The 17,138-nt window shown below is 41.2% G+C and overlaps 2 protein-coding genes across 2 annotated transcripts; both read left to right on the top strand.

The window, feature by feature from the left end:
• Nucleotides 1–5,772: 5,772 nt before the first annotated feature.
• On the top strand, nucleotides 5,773–9,633 carry tpi1b (triosephosphate isomerase 1b). The gene is made up of 7 exons (XM_075465815.1): nucleotides 5,773–5,978; nucleotides 7,932–8,055; nucleotides 8,131–8,215; nucleotides 8,320–8,452; nucleotides 8,568–8,653; nucleotides 8,743–8,830; nucleotides 8,925–9,633. Exons 1-7 carry the CDS (start codon nucleotides 5,870–5,872, stop codon nucleotides 9,041–9,043), a joined length of 744 nt encoding a protein of 247 aa, XP_075321930.1. The 5' UTR covers nucleotides 5,773–5,869; the 3' UTR covers nucleotides 9,044–9,633.
• Nucleotides 9,634–11,431: 1,798 nt separating this feature from the next.
• LOC142380797 (uncharacterized) lies at nucleotides 11,432–12,638 on the top strand. Its single transcript, XM_075466704.1, has 2 exons — nucleotides 11,432–11,673; nucleotides 11,779–12,638. The coding sequence occupies exons 1-2, from the start codon at nucleotides 11,502–11,504 to the stop codon at nucleotides 12,465–12,467; spliced, it is 861 nt and encodes a 286-aa protein (XP_075322819.1). The 5' UTR covers nucleotides 11,432–11,501; the 3' UTR covers nucleotides 12,468–12,638.
• Nucleotides 12,639–17,138: the final 4,500 nt, after the last annotated feature.

Below are 17,138 nucleotides of genomic sequence, written 5' to 3'. Positions count from 1 at the left end.
TTCATGTTTGTCTGTCAATTTAGCAACAAACACAGTGTTTTGTGTGCCGTGGTAATCACGGTGGTATTCTCAAGATGGAAGGGAGAAGGCGTCTTATTACAGGACTGACAATGGCATGCAGAGAAGGACTTCCCTGCTATTTTTATCCCGGTATTGAACAGTTGATAATGAATCAGGACAACTGCATCTTTTTCAGTTAAAAGTTTACATTAAAAAGCGAATATTTGAGTGTAAATGCTGAATTATACTGAGCATTTCATTATTGCTACAGGTAAGGGTTCAGTACCTCTACAAATTGCTGACAGGCTGTCAGTTTGCTGTGACTAAAGCTTTCATTAATCTTGCTGTTAAACTCCCAACACACACACACACTGCAAGTGTTGCTACATAGGTGGCATATTAAAGAGAAAAAGTTGGCATTTAAAGAAAAAAAGTTGAAGCCTTGTCCCCATACAGTGAGGGAATTTGCTGCTTTGTTTCACTGTGGAAGATGTTTCTGTCTCAGGGTTCCTGCTGTAGATTGAGGAGGGGGGGGGGGTTCTTTATGCCAATTTTCTTTCCAGCGAGCTGAATGTCATTCTTTGATCAACTTTAGTGTAACACATTTTCACTGTGTAAACCATGTCAACGGATCACACCCCTGAGAAAGTCACAAGACATTATATGTGGCACGTCAAAGTTTTATTTATATTGTCTAAACTCCTCAAAATAACTCTAACACTTTATAATTTAATGAAAGTAAAGGCATTTTAAAGGTTTTATCATCAAAGAAAAATTACATCTAGAAAATGGCAACTACATTTTAAAACTCCGAGGTATATTTTATTATAATTTGTAACTAATTCAACGACCAGTCAATGACCTCACTGCTGTACCTTTTGTATGTATTTTAATTTATTCTTGTATTTTATTCTTTTAATTTTTTCTGTACAGCACTTTGGTCAACTGAGGTTGTTGTAAAGTGCTTTATAAATAAAATTGGATTGGATTGGAACCTCTATCATACAAAACAGTTATGAAAATCAACATTTAAGTGATAATAAAAATGATTAACAAAGACTTTGGCTTCCTCAGGTTCGTTTGCTTCCACCAAACAGTGAAGTTGCATTTTGCATCAGTTTCGGTGTTGAATGATGGTCAGAAAAGTGTGAAAATATCATGTGAAAGTAAGGCTTTACTTTTTGCGTATACTTTGACCTTTCATCACTAAAATACAGTCAGTTTCTTCTAACCAAACATGATATTAATGATGATGGCTGTCTTCAGTGCAGAGGCTTCTATCCAACAACAACTACAAATCTACAGATTCACCGTTTTCAGATTCCTCCATGACACTTAAGCAGCTATTTTGGGACTGCAGGTCGTTCTCATGACAGTGTCAAAGTCGTCTTGAAGTTTGTTAACGACGAGCTTGAGCTGGGTAGATGTCTTGAATTCCAGCTGCTGTGGCACACCCAACAACATCGTCCTCCTTCTCCTTGAGCAAGATGAAACCCTCCTCTTGCTCATCGGACGTCCTTCCTTGTAGGCTCTTTGTGAAAGTGTTTGATGTAATTGGCCCCTGGGTTACCAAAATGGTTAACCTCTCTCTTTCAACAGGTGTGTTTCCCAATACATTTAAGCATGCCATAGTGGATGCCCTTACTTAAAAAGACAGGCTTAGACCCGACTATCCTCAGTAATTTCAGGCCTATTTCAAAGCTACCACTCTTGTCCAAGATCCTAGAGAAGGTGGTCTCTGAACAACTGTCATTATTCCTGGATCAAAGTAACATCCATGAGACGTTTCAGTCTGGTTTCCGCAAATTTCACTCTACGGAGATGGCCTTGCTGAAAGTGTCCAGTGACATTCTGATGTCTGCTGATTCGGGAAAATGCACTGTTCTAGTTCTTTTAGATCTGTCCTCAGCCTTTGACACCATTGACCACCACATCCTGCTGAGAAGACTGAGGGATGAAGTAGGTCTGTCAGGTTCAGTTCTACACTGGTTCTCGTCATACCTTTCTGGGCGTAGTTTTAGTGTCACAGCTAACCAAATAAGGTCTGAGTCAGCAGATCTGCGGTGTGGAGTCCCTCAAGGTTCTGTCTTGGGTCCTGTATTATTTTTGCTGTATTTGATCCCTTTGGGAAAAATCATCCAGAGATTTTCTGATGTTTCGTACCACATATTTGCTGATGATATCCAGCTTTACTGCTCTTTCAAGCCAGCTGAACCCCAGAGGCTAAATTCCTTAGCTCATTGTTTGGTGGAGATAAAACAATGGCTAAATAACAACACCTTGCAGCTAAATGTGGACAAAACAGAAACACTGGTTATTGCCCCTGGTGACTCCATTCCAGGGATTAACCAGTACTTGGGTGACTTGGGCCAGTCTGTTAAAACGGGCCTCAGAAACCTGGGTGTTGTGTTTGACAAAGACATGTCATCAGTGCAACACTGCAAACAGCTGACCAAAAACTGCTTTTTTCAACTGAGGAAAATCTCCAAACTCAGGAAAATGGTGTCACAAAATGATTTGGAGCTGATTTTCCGTGCATTTGTGTCTTCGCGTTTGGACTATTGTAATAGTCTGTTTTCATGTCTGAACAAGAAGGAGTTGTCTCGCCTGCAGTTTGTGCAAAACTCTGCTGCGAGAATTCTGACCCGCTCAAATAGGAGGACTCACTTAACTCCTGTTCTTAAAGCTCTTCATTGGCTACCAGTTTCCTCTAGGATAAATTTTAAAATTTTGGTTTTAACTTTCCGAGCATTGCATGGTCAGGCTCCACCCTACATCAGAGATCTGATCCAGTCTTACACCCCAGCTCGGGATCTGAGGTCTGTGGATCAGAATCTTCTGATGGCGCCACACACGCGTTTCCGGACCAAGAGACCGATCCTTCCAGGCTGTTGCTCCCAGGCTTTGGAACGATCTTCCGCTCTCTCTCTGCGCTCGATGGAGTCTGTTGACGCCTTCAAAAGGCAACTTAAAGGATAAGACCGGTTTTTTGACATTGGGCCCTTGATTTCACATTATAACATGATGTTCTACTCACCCCTGCTTGTTGTTGAACATTTGGAGCTGTTCCGAAGATATTCGAGAGGCGTCTGGCTGCTCTCTTGAGATATTCGGCCATGAAACGGTTTCCTATGGGCAAGCTTATACAGGCACAAACTATGCTGTTTATAATTTATTAATTACTGTACATTAGCACTGATAACGTGGAGGTGCGTCGCTTACTTAAAAAAATCCGGGTTACTGTAATTTTGATTTTTTTGTCGTAAAGTGGGTGTTACTGACGTCCTCGTCGTGCTACTGCCACAGACAGCCCACAGACCTGCTGCCTATTTATTCATTCGGCTAAAATTCAAAATTAGTAACCCGGATTTTTTTAAGTAAGCGACGCACCTCCACGTTATCAGTGCTAGTGTACAGTAATTAATAAATTATAAACAGCATAGTTTGTGCCTGTATAAGCTTGCCCATAGGAAACCGTTTCATGGCCGAATATCTCAAGAGAGCAGCCAGACGCCTCGCGAATATCTTCGGAACAGCTCCAAATGACAAACAACAAGCAGGGGTGAGTAGAACATCATGTTATAATGTGAAATCAAGGGCCCAATGTCAAAAAACCGATCTTATCCTTTAAGACCTTTTTATTTGTTCAGGTTTTTTCTTAATTTTCTTAATTTTCTTAATTTTCTTAATTTTCTTAATTTTCTTAATTTTTTATAATTGTCTTAAGGCTGATTCATACTCGGCGCAACCTCGCTCATACTAGCTGGTCGCAAATGGCGCAAACGGTCACGTGTCCCAAAATTCCGCCACGCCCCCCTTCGCAAGCTAGAAAATCCTCGCGCGGCGCAAGGGCGCCCACACAACTTTTTTTCTGACTTCGCGCGCGCTCAACCGGAAACAGCTGACCAAGAAAAAGAAAAAATGAACACTGCAGAGACCGCGGTGACCGAGAGGATGCGCCTCTACAAACATCTGTACGACACGTCTATGAAGTTACACTGGGACAACGTTTGACAAAGTTCGTCTTGTTGCAAAGGACGAACATTCCACCTTCTCTTCTGTTTTTGCCGCAGCCGCTTAGCTCTGAGATACACAGTTCTACACCCAGAGTATATTCATTCCTCATCAGATGTGCCAGCCTCTGCTGACGTGACACCACAGGTGGCATTGTGTATGCTTTCTTCGTATGCTTTTCAGCTTGTTTCCTCAACAGTGACGCTCGTTGGTCTGGAGAGAACTGCAAATGTGACGCATACTCGGCGCAAACTGCGCTTATGAGCTGAAGGAACTGTGAAGGGGCTGGCGCTTTCGATGACGTCATTAATGGTTCTCGAGCCAGAACAGTTGCGCGTTTGCGCCGAGTATGAATCAGCCTTTAGGGCTGCTATTATTGTCACTGAGTTGCTTTGGCCTTTTTAAACTTATACTTTTATGTACTTCTTAACTGTGTTTTTTTCTATTGTACCTGTAAAGCGCTTTGTGACCCTGGTCTGTGAAAGGCGCTGTACAAATAAAAATTACTTACTTACTTCCCCTCAGTCAAAGCCTGCATCCCCTGGATGGATCATCATCTAAGGTCTCTGGGGTCATACATTTAAGACTTCATCTCATCTCCAACCAGTCTGTATTTCCAAACCATACATTTGCACCCTTTTCGCAGCAATAGTGCTTGAGTAACAGCTCCAACCTTGCAGCTCAGATCAGGATTCACACAGGAGAGAAGCCATACAGGTGTGAAACATGCAGCAACACTTTTTTTTATTGGCCTTTAACTGAAGGTAGGCAGACAGGAAAGGGGTCAGAAAGAGGAGGAAGACGTGCAGTAAATGGCCCCAGTCCAGTACTTGAACCTGGGCCAGCTGCATTAAGGAACTACAGCCTCTATACATGGGGTGCCAGCTTACCCAGCTGAACTATACAGCGCCAATTGCATGCAGATCTTCATCACAATCAACACTCTGAACAGACACCAGACTATTCACACATTTTTGTGGGAAATCCTAATGGATGGAGTCTCTTCGCAGACAGAAATGTGCACAAGAGGCAGAACACATTTTAAACACATCTCAAGGTTTTTCTTAGGCAAACAGGATATATAAGCTCATAGATACGATAGCTACAGCAAAGAATTTGTCTTTGTACCATGTGTTAGCTCTTGATATGAATAAAAAGTAAAACAAGTCGTTACTTTTGGGTCATTTTGTTCTCTTGATTTCATGATACTAGTACGGAAGAGTATTAGGGCCAGGCATAAGAAAAAATAATAATATTTTGCCTGTCGAGAATAAAGTCGACATGTTGAGAAAAAAGTCAACTCCTCTGGTCCATCATCTAATTACTTTATTTTCGACATGTCAACTTTAATCTCGACAGGCAAAATATAAATATTTTTTTCTTATGCCTGGCCCTAATACTCTTCCGTATACTAGCCTATATAACCTGTATTCAAATCAAGATTTGCTATGCAGCGGACCTGAGCAAGTAACTTTTTAACCTGTCAAATATTATGTCACCAAAGAGGATATGTTGGAAAATAATTTGCAGGGCTGCTATATATTCTACACATTTAACCAATTGGTCCCGTTAAAATGGCTAAATGTGTTCAAAGGGTCCCCCTTTAATGTATTAACAGGTTAATCAATGAGAGGGGTAGTTTTGTGAGGCTGTGAGGACGCGTTTCCGGGCGTGTTGTCAGAAACCAATAGCACTGAGGCTTCAAATAGTGAAGAGGAGGAGTTTGAATTTCCGCCTTCATAAATACCCCGAGCTACTGTCTGACGCTCGCTCTCTTTCCCCAGACCAGAAGGACCCAGGTGGGCTGTAGTACCGTTTTCATTTTAAGCAAGGCCTCATAAAAAAAGCTGCAAACATGAGCAGGAAATTCTTCGTTGGCGGAAACTGGAAAATGAACGGCGACAAGAAAAGCCTCGGGGAGCTCATCCAGACCATGAACGGAGCCAAGGTGGACCCCAATGTCGGTATGTGGATTTTAACAGCCGTCTGCACAATTTCCCCTTAAACGTTTAACATCTCCTTATTAATGTTTATGTTTTTTTTCCCTTTTAAATCAGACAAACCCCCTGCCTTTGTCATTTTTATTTATTTATTTTATTTTGTCAAATTTAGGCCATCAAAATGGCTCGATCGTTCAATAAATCAGTGACACCTTTAGCATCACAAACCTCCGTAATTTTGCACCGTTTGAGAAGTTGCATTCAGTGTTTCCCGACTTTTTGACTGATCAAGGCAGACAGTGTGAGGGAGCACAGATGAAGGACGTGAGGGGAGCGTTTTCGGTAATGTCGGGGGTGGGTTTACAGCAGCACGTAGACCCGACTGCTGCTGCGCGTCGACACGCTGCTGGTGGTTCATAGCGTCTCCAGTCGTTTGTAGTCGAAAGTGTGAAGCTAATGAACAGCTAAACATCACTAGGCATCTGCCTTGTTGCTGTCTGCTTCCTGCAGGCAAGACCTATTAGACTGAGGCAGCAGCTGCTGTTTCACCCAGGCACTTCTCTTTTTTTAATTTTCAGGAGAGGTTGAATAGTCGATGCTTCCTGCAAGTCTGTGTTATGCAACTCTAATGTTGTGTTTGACAGTCCAGGCCTCATCTGCTTGGTGCAAACTGTCACTGTCGGGCCTAAACTTGGACCTTGCTCCCTCAGTGAAAACGCCCCCTTGCAGCGCCTTACTGAAACCCTGGAGGGCTTTTTCCACTGTCGTCTTTTAAAGTCAAAGTTCAGTCTTTTCTTTCCCAAATAATTTTCCTCCTGTGGGATATTTTACCTGTTTGACCTTTTGAACTCTGGCTCATGACTTGTCTTTGACCTCTGCAGAATGCAGCCACGTCTGCGACCTTTGGAGGCTGAACTCAGACCTTTAACGCAGTCGACTCTGGTCCGGGAGAAATGACCTTTACCAAACCAATAATAACATGCAGGGTCTAATATAGTCTCCCATAACCCCAAAGATATAGTTACATTGTGAATGTCAGTGTCTTGACTTTACTGTACCCTGCTTGACCTGTGGAGACTGTACTGCAGTTGACATGGGTGGAAACTTTTTTTTTTTTTTAAATCACAATTGTACTGTGACTATGATAATTTAGTGTTAGTTTGTTGCTTTTGCATTTGAAAAACACTAAAACTGTTCCCTTTTTGATAATTCTGACCCTTTTGTTGAGCCCTATGTTCTCGGTTTGGGAACAATGGCAGCTCCCAGTCATGTCTGACTCTTATCTTCATCGTTGAGTAACCATTTTAAACATCCAGTCCACAAGTATTTGGGTCAATGCATCCTTTTAATCCCCACAGAGTTGCAGTGTTGTTGGGGGGAAAGGCTTCTGTGGCCATTTCTTTTGGTAGGCTGTCCTGTTGCGGACCCATATTCTGTTGCATATCATGCACTCAAAGGAATTCATGGAAATTTGGCAAAGAAAATGCATTGAGCAGACGGCATTAAGGATGCAGTGCCACCGTATAGGGACCTCTGTGAAAATCACCACAATATCTGTTCCCATAATTCCAACCCTTGGCCCTACAGCTCTATTTTGCAAAAGTTGGATGCCCTTTTCTTTTTGGATCAAGTAGTAGTGATCATCTTGGATCACATTTGGATGGCTAGATGACCACTATGACATTTAAAAGGTGCACTCACCTTATTTGGGGTGGGGGGGTGTAACTTGCGAGTAAGGCCAAAGGAAGGAGTTGGGCCTTAAATATACATCAAAGCTAAAATCCTGTTGAGGGTAAATTAAAAAGCTTTTGGTTTAATGTTCACATCCCTGTTACTAATAGCTGTTTTTCTTTTTAAATAAACTAAAAGTGCATTTCAGACTCCTGTCACTTCATTGACATAAACGCAGTTGGTTGTAACTGTTAGGAGTTATATTTGGTCTGCTTAACCTAAGCCCTGTTTCTACCTTGCTAATAGATGTGGTGTGCGGGGCTCCAACCATCTACCTGGACTTCGCCAGGTCCAAACTGGATGCCAAGTTCGGTGTGGCAGCTCAGAACTGCTACAAAGTTCCCAAGGGTGCCTTCACTGGGGAGACCAGGTTTGTTTTATGAGTTTTTACATGGGTCGTGAACACACCAGTTTCATTTGTATTCATTCTGACCTCTCCCTCAAGCCCTGCGATGATCAAGGACTGTGGTGTGACGTGGGTGATCCTCGGACACTCTGAGAGACGCCATGTCTTTGGAGAAAGTGATGAGGTAACTGTGAATGATTTTCCTGTTTATTAAATTTGCACTGGTGTAAGACCCCCCCCTAACATGAGAGAGATGGATGAAATGCTCAGCAATGTCTTTTCTGTTAGCTGATTGGTCAGAAGACGGCTCATGCTCTGGAGAACGGTCTTGGTGTGATCGCCTGCATTGGCGAGAAGCTGGATGAGAGGGAGGGAGGCATCACAGAGAAAGTGGTGTTTGCTCAGACCAAGTTCATCGCAGGTACGCAGCCCACAGTCTGACTATTGCAACACATATTTGTGCAAACCCAGATTCGTGGGAATCTTAAAAAAACCTGCAAAAGCAAAAAAAATCTTATCACCGGTCTCTTTCACAGATAATGTAAAGGACTGGAGCAAGGTTGTGCTTGCTTATGAGCCTGTTTGGGCCATTGGCACCGGCAAGACTGCCTCACCCCAGCAGGTAAATATTAGAAATCGCTGAATGTTTCACTTTATGCCATCACGGAAGTTGCAATCTCAAACATGGTTCCTGTGTGTGTGATATCTCAGGCTCAGGAAGTCCATGAGAAACTGAGAGCGTGGATGAAGACCAACGTGTCTGAGGCTGTGGCCAACTCTGTGAGGATCATCTACGGAGGTGAGCTGGTGGTTATTTAGTGGAGTAGAGAAAAAAAAAAAAATTCCCCATTGTGTTATCGTTCTCCTTTCATACATACTATCCTGCTTCTCAGGTTCTGTGACCGGTGGTACTTGTAAGGAACTCGCCTCCCAGAAGGACGTTGATGGTTTCCTCGTGGGTGGAGCCTCCCTCAAGCCAGAATTTATTGAAATCATCAATGCCAAGGTATAAGGAAAAAAAAAACAACACCACAGGTGGCTGCAGCGTGACCAGATTAGAGGCCAACACCATTCAGAAGATCCGGTTCCATCCCCCCTTTTAGTCTCAGCACTTAGCCCTTTTCCCCATTTCTGTTCAAAGTATATTTGTGTGATGCTGTCATTCCTCCTTTTTCCCATGTTTGTTGGTATATTTTGGCACACAGAAAAGGGACAGGTTGGCACATGCACTGCACTGATAAGTCTACTAAGAGCAGCCTGTGTGCATACTAACTTCCACACTAAGTGCTCAAGCTGTAAAAGCTGACACCTTCAGGTGGACGGCGTCCACGCCTTTACTTGAAAAGTTTACGAACTTTTTTTTTTGTGTAAACTGTGTCGCGGCTCTTGTCAATCACATTTGTCTTTTTACTGGCGTCTCTTTGTGTAATTATGATTATCTGTGGCTTTTACCTCCCTTTTTAGATGTGCGTGATCCAGTTTGTCATTGGTTGTTTTGCTGAGAGGAACATGTCCATTTAATGTAAAACTGTATTGTGTCATGGCTGACGAGCAAAAGGGACGGAAGGCTATAAAGAAACATAATAAACGGTTTGGAGACTACTCTAGTGTGCTGTTGCTCTTCTGTCTCGATGGCTTGTATACCACCACTTTCCATTAAGATTCTCTCAAATGGTTTATTTTTATTTATATTAAATAAAGTGCATCTTGTTAATATACTGCATTTCATGAGCTGCTCTTCAAACAGCAGAGGGTTTGTGTTCAGGCTGCAGTAATCCTGGAGGCATTATCAAGATGGTAGAGAGGGTGTCTTATTACAGAACTCACAATACCATGCAGAGGAGCACTTGCCTGCTATTTTTATCCATGTGACCCAAGACACGCAGCAGTGAAGGAATCAGGAGAACTATAACTTTGCTAATTACAAGTTTACATACAATCCCACTCTAGCTTGCTCTCAGGCTTTTTGAACTGTTTATGAATACAGCTCTTGTTATTCTGGCTCTTAAAGACTCAACATTTCCATTGCAAAGGTCACAACACTTGAAAAACCTGAAGCCTTCCTGAACACAGAATTTGGCTCTGTTATGCTGAAGGAGACTTTTCTGATTAAACTTTCTTTGAGGATTTCCTTTTCCGTATTCTATACGTTTTCAATTTTGATCTGGTTTTTGCTTTTTTTTTTTTTTCCTTTTTGGGGTATTTTACATTGTCACTGGACTGAAAATAAATGCTTGTATGTACAAGGAGCAGTAATACTTAAAAAAAACAATATAATGTAGGTTTAATATTTTCTTATTAATACTACATTGTCAGATTTGACCCATTCTGTCCCTGGATGCAAATAGAAAAACCTAAATTCTCTTCTTGGAGCTTGTAATTTGACTTTCAAAAGAGCACAAAAATGAATAAATCAAATCAAACTTCACAGTTGGGGTCATTGGGCAAGAGGCAGAGCACACCCTGGACAGGTTGCCAGTCCATCACAGGGCCACATAGAGACACTTTTTCGACCATTATTTAAGCACCATAACTCAGGAATAGAAATAAAGGTCGATGTAAAGTTAATCTTCACTGGTTGGTGGAGACGAACAAACCAAATACATTGATTCTCCAGTTACTATTCGCTGATTTGATTTTTATTATTGATATGTTTGTAGCAGCGAGGACAGTTAGAAGCCCAGATATCTAAAAATGTAGTTTTATTTTGTAAATGTAATTTTCAGTTGTTAGGATCATATATAACCGTCCCAGTTCTCAATGAAACATTAATCAAGGACAATTTGCCCATTTATAAAAAGCTCTGTTGTCCAAAATTAAGTCTGTTAATTTGTTACATGGGGATACCTTCAGGGCTGGAGAGAGTATAAGATATAAACAAGATGGACAGTGAGGGTTAAGAATCTCAATTATGTTCAAGATCTAATTTTAATTGGAACGTAACACAAATCTAGAGCTTTAGAAATAAAAAAGAACATACTAGATATAAAAAGCTGGCGGCGTCAATGTATTTAATTGTGTTTGTCATAGTTTGTGATACAAAAAATAAAATCCCCATCATGTAATTGCCCCCTCAGGAAACTTTGGGACTTTAAGACCCCAGAGAATTCCTGTCTGCTTGGTAATTAGTTTTACTTCTCTGATATTTAGATTTGCAGAGCTAACTTTGCAGACATTGTGTTTGCTTTTTCCATCTAGAATATTTTTGTTGTTACATATCCAGCCCTTTTATGACAGTGAAACGTCTGTAGCACATTGGATTCCGTATTTTTCTTTAAATTATAAGATACTCCAATTTTGTCCACCTCCTTGTTTAAGAGGAATTTTGCTGTTGCCCTCCGGTCCTCCAGGGGGCGGTAATGTCACAGATCGACCACTTCGACGTGTCTCAGTGTCACCTCCGTGTTTACAAGCGAAGCGTGACGTCCATGGACCCGCAAAATACGTTAAGCTGTTAGTTTTCTGAATAGATGTCCAAAATGCAGTCCCTGAGAGATTTTCTGAACGAGAGGCTGACTGCAGCGGCGGAGGAGATTTTTGAAGCCGTTGAAAGGACGATAGTCGAGTACAACAATGAGATTTTCCGTTCAAAAGATTTAGAAATCAGTCGTCTCCGGATGCAACTGAAGCTTCTCAAGTCAGGTTAGTTCGAGTGAAATTGTCCTTGTGACCAAACATCAAGCAGCCGTGTGTTATTTATTTATTTGTATATAAATTGCATGACTGCGATGTTATTCTTTTATCCAGAGCCCGACACGGATAAATGTCTCGAAGCCCAGCTGCTTCAGCACAGCCACCGACACCATCCTCCCTCTCCTTCTCCACCTCCACCTCCTGCTCAGCAGCATCATCATCATCATCAGTCATCCCCTGCAGTGACAGCTCCTGAGCTCCAGCACTGTGAGGAGGAGGAGGAGGAGGAGGAGGATGGGGATAGCAGCATGGATCAGGAGCATCCAGAGCCCTCGCAGGTCAAGATGGAGCAGCAGACGACCCAGAGACACTTCTGGACGGATCAAGAAGACCACTTTGATGCTCTAGAATCAGACATTAAAGACTTTATCTCATCACCCACCGGTCTGAAAACTAGTCTGCATGGTCAGACCCTGCATTTCCACCCTTACCTCTGCAACAACAGCGGCGATGAGAGCAAAGACAAACCCTACAGCTGCTCTGTTTGTGAGAAGCGCTTCAGTAACTGCTCCCACCTCGCAGCTCACATCAGGACTCACACAGGTGAGAGGCCATTCAGGTGCGAAATATGCAGCAAGACCTTTGTAACAACGAGCGCTCTGAACAGACACCAGACTATCCACACCGAGGGGAAACGCTTTATATGCAATTTATGTGGAAAATCATTTAAGTGGATGGAGTCTCTTGGCAGACACTTGAGACGTGTGCACAAGAGCGAGGACATGCCTGCAGGGGGGTGCTGAAATCCACAACAATTCTCCAGTGTCTTGGTTTCCCTGTGGTTATGTCCCATGTTTGATGTTATTACAAACGGTGCGAGTATTAGCAAGCGTTGTAAAGTGTGATATACTGTATGTAGTTATGATGTATGTTGGTAGATGTGCATGGTCCTCATTAAACTTTGTGTTCATAAACAGGGTGTGCTAACGAAACATTTCTTCGATAAATTATGGCACATTTATTCATACATTTGATATTTTGGAATAAAACATGAATGCTCTGAACAGTCTTTCTTCATATTTCTCAATTTATGCTGCGGGATGGGGGGGGGGGGGGGGGGGGGAAATACCACTATACTCCAGCAGGTGGCAGCAGCAGCTTTTCATTCATAATTTCACATCAATCTACAGCAGATGGCGGTGTTAAAATACTCTGTCCAAGAGTGTGCACTCTTTCTTTTTCTTTTGTGAACTGGCAGTGCTCTCAGCCAACAGCTTTTTGAGGCTGGTCCATCCGCATATATCCACATATATCATCTTTATCTGAAATGTATAAGAAGCAGTGATCGGAGATGTACTGGGATGCTTTGTTTAACTAAAAACAAATTCTCATGAAACAAAAGAATGAAATTGCATCCAATAAAGCAAAATGTATTCACGTCAAGTACATGGCTGAGTGCTCAATGTGCTCAGTTTCTGTTGAGAAAGAGTTCAGATTACCTCAGATTGTGAGCATGCAAATAATTGTTTTCTGTTTTTATTTACATTTTACACATTTAATTGGGGGTTTCATTGATGTAATGGCATTTCTTCTGGCTTACTTTTCTTTTTTTCATTGTTCTATTATGTCTTTCTGGTTGCACTCAGGTTGTTTTATGTGTGTTTTGCACATAGATATGTGGATGCATCACAGTAGAAATTACTTTGCGTTAGAGATTTCAAACTATTTCTAAAAAAATGAATAAAAGAAAACATTTTCAATGGCAAACCCTTCCACCATAAAAACACCTGAATAATTCTTCGATTACAAGCTCCACTGGGATTCTGGACCAGTCCGGTTTTACAACAGCGTTCAGGTGTTCATGGTTGGTAAGGCTTCCTCTCCATCTCTCTTCTTTGGTCTCTTCCACAGATTCTAGATGGGATTCAGGTCCAGACTCTCGCTGGTTCACACCAAAATGTTGATCTAGTTTTCTTTTGACCATTTCTCATATGTTTTAGTAATATGTTTCTGATAATGGGCTAGTTGGAAGCTTCAGTGCTGCCTAAGGTCAGACTGCCTGATGTATTCCTGCAGAATTCGTTCAGGATAAGATGTTGTTACAGAATTGATCAGATTAATCGGGATCGATCCGGTTTCTGATTAATCTGAATCCAAGGCAAGGTGGATTGCATTATGATCCCTCAAGAAAAACATCAGCCAGTCTCCAAAACAAAGCTTTTAGCAGCACTGAAACATCCAACAAGACATCTGAAACAGAAAAGGAAAGCTTCCAACCTCAAATACCTTGAAAGGGGAGGACTGATCCAAAATCCCAGCGGAGACATGCAAAAAGCAACTATAATAACCATATTATTAATCTGATATCAAATTAAAGAATATTTGCCATTAATTACTAGAAAAATGTGTAAATAATTTGACAGGTTGTCTGTTTGCAGAATTAAATAGAATTGCAGAATTCATTTGAAAGAATTGATTACTAACATGTGTGTTGTAACTTGTTTTAAACATTCAGTCAGAAGAAACCGCGTGGTCAAACAAAAATCCCTGATCAAAGTTAAACTTTGACAGGGATATGAGTAATTTTGGCCTTAGTGAAGTTTCTGCATCTACTTGTCGTGAGCTTACACTGGAGACATGTTGTGAAATCTTCAGATCGGTCCAAAAACACTCCATTATGTGTTTCATTAAAGTGAATTATCTGCTGTAGATGCTTGTGTATCACTTGAAATAAACTGCTTTTCCTCAACATTCAGCTTGACAATCAGCATCTTTTGAGACCAAGAAGTGACATTTTAAGAAATCCAACGATAGCAGCAAAATGCCTCTTCTCTACGCTGCATGTGCTACTAATCACACCAGTAAGTCATGACGGTGATTTGAATGGACGGACCTCTACAGAGACGATGGTACATAATGGACTTCTTGGTGAGAGGGTTAAATGAGGGCTATCAGAAATGAATTTATTTAAACCTGAGTAGGACGTGGTCTGGCAGCACATTGTTGGTCCTGGCATGTAGCAACATCCAAACTCCCCGTCAGATTTGTCAGAATTGCTTTTTTTCTCGTAGTCACAAAAGATTTTTTTCAAAAGAACAATTTGACAGCAAAAGCATTCACATTTAAGCTTCATGCTCAGTTGGAAAACAGACTGTGTGAAATGCTGTTATGTCAGTTTATTTCCATTGCAATTCAAAATGTCAGCTGTGGAATTGACTTTTATGGCATAGTTTCAAAAATAGTGGTAGACAAAGACCCTTTCAAGTTTATACAGCCTAATGAATGGGACCACACATCGAGACATGATGAAAAATACTCATCTGATTCTCTTAAATGTAAGTAAATACAATCTCTGATTATCACATTACGTATGTTACATATGTGCTTAGGTTCTGTTTTAGGGCCTGTTTTGTTTGCTTTGTATTTACAACCACTTGGACACATTTTGGGCACCTTTAAAGAGGTCTAATATCATTGTTACACTGAAGATATTCAATTGTACATTTCCTTTTCTCCACAAAATCTTGCAAAAATATCTATCCTTTAAGATTGCATTGATGCCATCAAGATCTGGATGGCAGCTAATTTGCTCTCAACTGGGAAAACACAAGTTCTTGTTTGTGCTCCTGACAGCTTTGCTCCCACTGTGATGAACAATCTTTCCTCTTTATCGCCATCCGGTCAGTCAGGTTTAAGACATTTAGGTGTTACATTTGACCAGGCTCTTAGTTTTGATAATCGTGTTAACAATATTTTGCGCTCCTGCTTCTTTAATTTACGAAATATTACCCGCCTCAGTTGAATGGTGTCCAAATCGCAATTAGAAATCCTTATTCGTGCCTTGGTTTTCTCACAATGGGACTACTGTAATTCACTGTACATTGGCCTCAATAATTCACCTTTGGATCGCTTACAAATGATCCAAAATGCAGCTGCGAAGCTACTTACTCGGTCCTCTAAGTGGTCTCATGTGACACCCATTTTGTCGTCTTTGCACTGGCTATCCATAAAGTTCAGACTTCAGTTAAAGATCTTGGTTGTCACTTTCAGAGCTCTGCATGGCCAAATGCCTGTTCACATTAGCGAACTCTTGCATCTATATATGACGTGCAGATCACTGAGGTCCTCTGACTAAAACCTGTTGATGGTTCTTCGTTCTAGATTGAGCTCAAGGCTTATTTGTATAGGCTTGCTTTTAGATAGTAAAGTGGGTAGTATTGTTACATTTGCTTTTTTATATTAGTTGATTGTTGCTGTGAAGCACTTTGTGATCCTTATATAGAAAATAGCTGTATAAATGCATCTTACTTACTTACTTGATTTAGGCCAAGCTTTGGCTGTCGGACAGATGGCCTCACATTTGACTCTACAATTCTTTGGTATACAGAGGAGTTCGTGGTGGATTCAATGACTGCAAGGTGTCCAGGTCCTGTGGCTGCAAAACAAGCCCAAGTCATCAGCCCTCCACCCCTGTGTCTGACAGTTAGTGAGAAGTTTGTGCTGATATGCTATGTTTGGTTTTCTCCAAATGTGCTGCTGTGCATTATGACCAAATATCTTTAGTCTCGTCTGTACAAAGGACATTTACCCAAAAGTCTAGTGGTTTGTTCTGTTGTATGTTTGTAAACCTGAGCTGCACTGCTATGTTCACTTAAGAGAGAGGAAGCTTTCTCCTGCAACCCCACATGTAAACTGAGGCCTGTAGAGTCTGACATGTAGCTCTTTGGTTTCTTGCAGTTTCTCTGAGCGTTGCAAGGCAGTAAGGTTGTATTTATTTTTCATTTTGGTATCATTTTTGTGACATGAACACTGACGTGTCGCATTATGTCATGTGCTGTTGTTCATCGAGGTTGTATTTTGTGTTACAAATAGTAGATTTACTTTTTAGCCAATCCTTGGTGGAAGAATTATTGTTTAGTTTAGATCTGCAGTCATGAGTAAGTAACCGTCTTTGATTAATGAAGAGTTCAACATATAGCCAGGTTTAATAAGTCAACATTGAATCAAATGCAGTGTTTTTAAGTTGATGTGTTAGCCATAGATTGGTTTAAATGTACTTGAGCTTGGGATCCTGTGAGAGTGCAGATGCTACACTTTATTCAAGTCTCATAATGTTGAAAATGAACTGGAATATTATTTCAGGTTAAACTCACTTACTGAAGAGAGATCTGCTGAGAGCTCTCATGCAGAGGTTCAAGCAGAAAACCACTCAGTGTGCAAAGTAGGCAGCTAAAATAATGACAGAATATCACTTTGAAATTGAAACTCTAGATTATTATGAAGATAAATCGTGTGTCGGGACTCAGCTACATATCATAAGTACATACACAAGCACTAGCTGTTACAAGACAACATTCAATGGGTGTGATTCTGCAATGCACATGACCTTGTCTCATTTTACAGCCCAGTCTATATCTTCTCTGTTGCTTGGACGAACATTTCAGAACATGTGACGCAACACTAATTTCATCTCT

This window comes from Odontesthes bonariensis, chromosome 5, assembly GCF_027942865.1.
Source record: "Odontesthes bonariensis isolate fOdoBon6 chromosome 5, fOdoBon6.hap1, whole genome shotgun sequence".
Taxonomy (NCBI): Eukaryota; Metazoa; Chordata; class Actinopteri; order Atheriniformes; family Atherinopsidae; genus Odontesthes; species Odontesthes bonariensis.
This window is presented reverse-complemented; position numbering and strand designations above follow the sequence as displayed.